Source organism: Diospyros lotus, chromosome 3 (assembly GCF_014633365.1).
Source record: "Diospyros lotus cultivar Yz01 chromosome 3, ASM1463336v1, whole genome shotgun sequence".
Classification (NCBI taxonomy): Eukaryota; Viridiplantae; Streptophyta; class Magnoliopsida; order Ericales; family Ebenaceae; genus Diospyros; species Diospyros lotus.
In genome coordinates, this window is record NC_068340.1 from 22,354,091 (window position 1) to 22,360,090 (window position 6,000).

General features: G+C 39.2%; 1 protein-coding gene across 9 annotated transcripts in view; it reads right to left on the minus strand.

The window, feature by feature from the left end:
- LOC127797436 (CSC1-like protein At1g69450) overlaps window positions 1-5,101 on the minus strand; it is a 144,146-nt gene extending 139,045 nt beyond the window's left edge. Inside the window, exons 1-3 of one of the 9 annotated variants that reach the window (XM_052330337.1) lie at window positions 4,891-5,094; window positions 4,720-4,785; window positions 3,334-3,521 (exon numbers count right to left, since the gene is read on the minus strand). In XM_052330337.1, the coding sequence (XP_052186297.1) occupies window positions 3,334-3,500 (167 nt within the window). In that variant the 5' untranslated portion in view covers window positions 3,501-3,521; window positions 4,720-4,785; window positions 4,891-5,094. Of the gene's footprint in view, window positions 1-3,333; window positions 4,807-4,890 lie in introns of all 9 variants that reach the window. The other 8 variants (XM_052330334.1, XM_052330342.1, XM_052330340.1 and 5 more) reach the window with 8 other exon arrangements.
- Between the last annotated feature and the right edge of the window lie 899 nt (window positions 5,102-6,000).

Genomic DNA, 6,000 nt, shown 5'->3' on the forward strand with positions numbered 1-6,000 from the left:
TATTGATACAAAGTAATGTTCTGACAAGGCTAGCTGAAAGCTCCACATCAATGTACCCAATTCTTCAAACCTCTCTTGATGTTCAGTCACTGATCCTTCCTGTTTAAGCTTGTTGAACTCCTCAATCACATCAATCATGTTCTTCTCCCCAAATTGGTCACACAGATCTTTAGCAAAATCAATCCACCTGACCTCCCCTTCCCTTGTTGCAGCACATAGTCCATCAGCCATCTCCTCCATTCAATTCCTTGAAAATTCACTACTGTAACAACCTCTTGCTCAGCTTCTAAGGATCTCTTCGGAAATTTATTCCGGTACTAAAATTCAACAAGCCAAGCCAATGCAATTGCTACATCCAATTCAACAACCTTAATCCGCTTCAGACATTGCCCTAGCAATAGCCTAGATCTGAATCATCTTTTTAGCTACTGCTGAATTTATTCTGGTACTAAAATTCAACAACCCAAGCCAATGCAATTGCTGCTTCCAATTCAGCAACCTTAATCCGCTTCAGACATTGCCCTAGCAGTAGCCTAGATCTGAATCATCTTTTTAATTGCTGTTGAATGGCCTCCAAATCAATATCAGCTTCCAACTCACCTTAAACCTCCGTCTTAGTTACGATGGAGTAGCTAAGGACTGTCGCCTTCCAAATTTCAGATTGGCTCTTGTTGCAACTTCTTGCAAATCGTCAACTCTCATTTTCCTAAGTCATCGAAATTCCATCTGAAATCACCTCACAGTAGTCGCTTAGGAGAATCACCCTGATCCAACTGCTCGGAATTCCCTTATGGACCGTTTCTGACCGCGCCTTCCTTCACAGCTTGGTCACATGCAGTGACCAAGATCCAATTGCTTTGGAACAACAGCCGAAGTCACACGCAGCGGCAGCACCTTCCTTCTCGCCTCGCTCTTGGTTATGCTTCTTAGTCTTCCGAATTCAATACCTCTAATCTGCAATTGAATTGCTGACTATCGGACTTGCTTACAACTGATTGCTATCTACCCACAATCAAGCAAGTTCCATGATCGCCCCACCAATGCCTTCTTCTCCACCCAATCACCGTCCAATGATCATTAGAATTCACACGAATTCAATAACTCTAGTGGAGTCGACCCCCAATAACAGTCCGATGTCTCGCTTCTGAAGCTACTTCAGCTGCGCAACTCCTCTTCCTACCAGATCTAAGTTCGTCACTGGAAGCAATTGTCGATGGCTTGCATGCCAATCACGATCCTCCTGTTCTATGTTTGATTCCTTGCGGATTCAAGATCGCTTGGATTCTTATGGTAGTTGCTATGGATCCCCAAGCCTACGTCCACTTCTTACCCACTCATCAAACCACTGGTTTGTCGGAATTCACCTGAATTTCGTGCCTCTAATCTGCAACTAACTTGCTGATCAAAGTCGTCAATCGCGATGGATAAACAACCTCCTGAAACAAGCTCAGCTCTAGTAGCACCTCCTACTATTGATCTTCTCTGCTGCAACTTCTTGAAGACCACCTTCAGTCAGCTTTCAAGGATAACTTGACAATGCTTGGCTATCAGCTTCCAGCACTCACCTTCCTGCTGCACCTCAATCACACTTCAACAACCGAGAGTTGCTTGCTTGTGTCATGAATCAGACTTCAATAGTCTTGACTCCATTTCAGTCTCCGTCAAGATTGCCTTATTGAGTTGCACTCGCTGATGTTCGGCGATTACTCATGATCCACTTCCAACTGCGCCACCTTGAACTGCCTCCAGATTCTCTCAGAATCACTGTCAAGACTCACCTAACCGCTTTGTCTCCAATTTCGAGCTCGAAGTGCTTTGCTCTAATGAATTTTTGAGTCACCAAAATTGCATCCAAGACTGTTGGAAATTAATCCACCACGAAGCGTCAGAAATCACTGCTTTAGATCCCCAAACCTACTACCTCAATCAATTCCGCAATCTATCATCTGAATTTGTTACGGAATCGCCTTGGTCAAATACCACGACTTCCGAATCACAGCCGAGAATCGTTGGCTCTGATACCAAATGATACGACCTTAGGGTTTGGATAGGGTTTAGGAAGTAAATTGGTAAGAATTAGAGGAAGAAATAGCAGAAAGGGAGGGCAAGAGAGAACATAACAGAAAGAATAGTGGGAGAAGAGAGAAAACCGAGGGAAAACTAGGAGAATTGAGAGAGGGAAATGAAATTCAATTGTTATTCAAATCATGCCTTTCTCTAACTGTGCCAGCCTCTTTATAGGCTTACAATGGAAGGAAATAACAGAAAATAGAACCAACTAACTACACTAACAGTCTTGCTAACTATTTATACAAGAGTTAGTTATTCCCGCCTAATCTCTAAACTTCTACAATTAACTCTGCAACTTATACACCATGGATTTCTCCCCCGCCCCAATTACAATCATATCCTCAGGGTCATGACAATGTGGATAAAGTGGATGTGTGCTAAAATTCACAGAGATAATATCAGAAATACACAGCATGTTAAGTGGTAGAGTTGACATCAATTAAAGATAAAACACGAAAAAAATCACTCAATGGAAATTGAGCATACAACAAAAACTAATACGTGCCCTAAGTAGAAAAATTGACACCATTTGCATTCAAAGTCATCTGAGGAATGGAAATGCCACGATTAACTTGAATTAAGATAACAAAGAAAAGACACTTAATGTGAATGAATATCAGTTGTTTCCTAAATACAGCAGAATGGACAAAAGGGTTAATCAATCTCAAATAGTTGGGTGACAATATAGTTGAGGTGATTTAATAGTGGAGACAGATGATAGTTCACTTGGTCACATGCTTGTAGATGGTTAAAGATCCCTGCATAACCATAGAATGAATTGTTAATCTTAAAGGGGCTTCTTTCCTTCAGATAAACTACAGCATATGATACTAAAACACTTTTCAATCAAGAGGTACAGAACTGTTAGTAATTGCTCAGCAGAACCTCAGTTTCCAGATCAATCTTACTTTTCTGTGGAGGTTACTTCAAAAATGTATTCTCATTTATCTTCAAAGGCAATGGACAAACAATGCTAAAGATACTTCGATCCAACAAGAGATCTTGAATGAAGAAGAAATACAAAAAATATATAAATACATAATGATCATAAACTAAATAATATCCTGACATGCATACTTTGATTTTGATTACTCTCCTAATGGGTGATGGATCTTTACATCAACCAAACAGGCATCACACCAACACTCTATAATGTTTCAACCTGTTCTGTTACAGCTCATAGAAAAGTTCAATTTAAAATTTATAGCTTTGTTTTTCATGAAAACACAAAGAAAAAATTGTCCTAGTAGCAACCCAGATTACCTGAGGATGATAATGCGCATGAAAACCACAGCATCCAAGCCTGCAGATGCAAGCATTTCCTCTTCAGAAGGCTGCCATGCCCTTCTTACCCACCCAGGAGTCGGTAATAGCATTTGTAAGTTAAAACGTCTTTGTTGAGACAATCCGTCAGCCAACAACCGTGGCATATAAACCTCATAATTACTTGGCTGTTTCCTCAATACAGAGTACAACGTGAAGAACAAAATACACAAGCCAAAATTTATTCCAAGAGATGTCAAAAGGGCAGAAACAATCATTTCCCTATATCAAAACCTTGTGAAAAAAAAAAACTCAGAAAATCTTCATCACCAGCAACCCACTGCAACAAGGAGAAGGAAATGTTTTTTATGGCCAAATAAAATTATGCAATCAGAAGCATAAGAAGGTGCAAATAGCATTACCCATTATTTTCAAACTTATCGGACTCAAAAGCGGGGGGGTGCAGACCGGGGGGGGGGGGGGGGGGGGGGGGGGATGTGACAGATTGCTTCTAAGTGAAAATTATTTCATTCTTCACTTAATATGGCATAATTCAAGAAAGAACCTAGTTTAACGGCTGGTTTTATAAAATTGATCTTTCAACATTCAACCCCACCCCATAAATAACAAAAGAGAAAGAAGAAACAAATATAGTACATAAAATCCGCAGTTTCATTCACTAACTTAGACTGTATGGTAGTTGGGGAGCATGTGTAGCAGTGTGCAAAACCAAAAAAACAGAAGCCAGAGACAATGCCGTGCAGACCAAAAGAAGAAAAATTTCTCCCCTCTGGTCAAGAATTGGGACCTCAAAATCACTAGGCAATAGGTTTGTCTCTTGCACTTTTTTCATTGATGCTTTAGTAATCAATTGTCATAGGTGTAGACAAACCACCAATCCATCCCGAACTTGGTGGTTTAAGAAATTTCAGAATTGAATCTTAACCCCTGGTCAGATCTATCAATACGTCAAAGCCACTCAATCCACTGCAAAGGTTTATCACAACTGATCATCGCATCAATGAGTCAAGAAAGCATCCCAAGCTCTATCAAAGAGCCAGACACACAAGCCAAAGAAAGAATCCAACAAATGTCAAAATTTCATCAAGTAGATGGTTTGATTATGAACAACCAGTGATGAGTGACCTAAAATCCGACCTCTGTACAAAGGCCCAAAATCGAGGCCATATCATTTCACCATCTTTTAACGAATTTACACGTCAACGAAAGTGAAAGCAGCATATATTTTAGGACTAAATAATAACTGGGCGCCACGTAATATGCATTTTCCATGAGGAATCATCAGAAAAAATCTTAAAGGAAACAAATCAGACCGACGAATAAGTGAAATAGGAGGAGTATAAACAAGGGTTTAGGTTTGCCCACTTGACTTGAGACGATTCACTGAACTCGCAAAACCCAGTTTCACTCAAATTGGAACATCCCAGAATTCTATTAGACAAAACGATCAACCTTTAGGTCAAGAGAAAACACCGTTGAAACAGAGAAAATCACAACTAAAAATTGAAGAATTGGAGAAGGGAAAGAGCGCCAAACCTGGTTTTGGTTTTGGTTTTTTGTTTTTGGGGGTTTTGGCTGAAGAACGAGCGAGAACACTGCCTATGTTGGAAGGCAGTGGTGATACTCTTCTAGGTACTTCGATTCTCCCTCGGGGTGACACGTTTCTTGCTATTCTTTCTTCTTCCTGTTTCGTGGGTTAAGCGGCGGTTGGCTATTGGCTTGGATCTTTCCAAGACGTTAGATGAGGAGCCTCTGGTTGGTCAAAAGACGGCATTTTTTAGTCAACGTTGGACCTAATGGCATTCGCTCGCAACGGCTAGTCAGATAAAAGAATTTCCATCCACCGGGCACCAGGAATATGTAATAATAATAATCTCTGCATAAAAAGAATAATTAAAATTAATCATTTAAAGATGACGTAATAATATCTTACTGTTTAATATTTATTAGTTGGGAAAAAATTTGGTGGGTGTGTGTAGGAAGCGGACCTTCGTTTTGTTGATAATAAATAATAAATTATCTGTTTTTTGCTAATTTGAAAGATTAAGTAAAGAGATCTTTCAGACCTGCCCCAATCCATCATATACAAACCCGGTCCATACCCATTAATATGGGACCCGACCTAGACCCATCTTAAAATGGGCTTGTGAAGTTCGGCCCAAGACCAAGACCCTGCCTATCTATTTAAAAAAATAAAAGAGACCCAAACACCGCTTGTTTCTAAAAGAAAAAAAAATATCAACAATCCAATAGGAAGGAAAGCATATACAGGCAAGAAAGAAAAATGCAACAACTTAGTTAAAGAACTATCTTCTTCATTGATGGCAATCTCTTAGTCTCCTATATACCTCAGAAGCAATAACCCCTACATTCTTCTCAAACACGTAAGTGCTATTAGCATGAAAGAACTAAATATTTTCACATTTTTGTGATTTTATTCAAATATTTTAATTCTCAAACACATAAGGGCTATTAACATAAAAAAATTAAACATTTTCACATTTTTGTGATTTTATCCAAAAGTTTTAATTCTGACAATAGACGTTTAATTTGGTCGATTGATTGTAATTTTAGGCACGACTTGAATCTGATTTGAGAATTATGTACACTCGCTGACATGGTATGTCACTTAATATTTTAAAATAT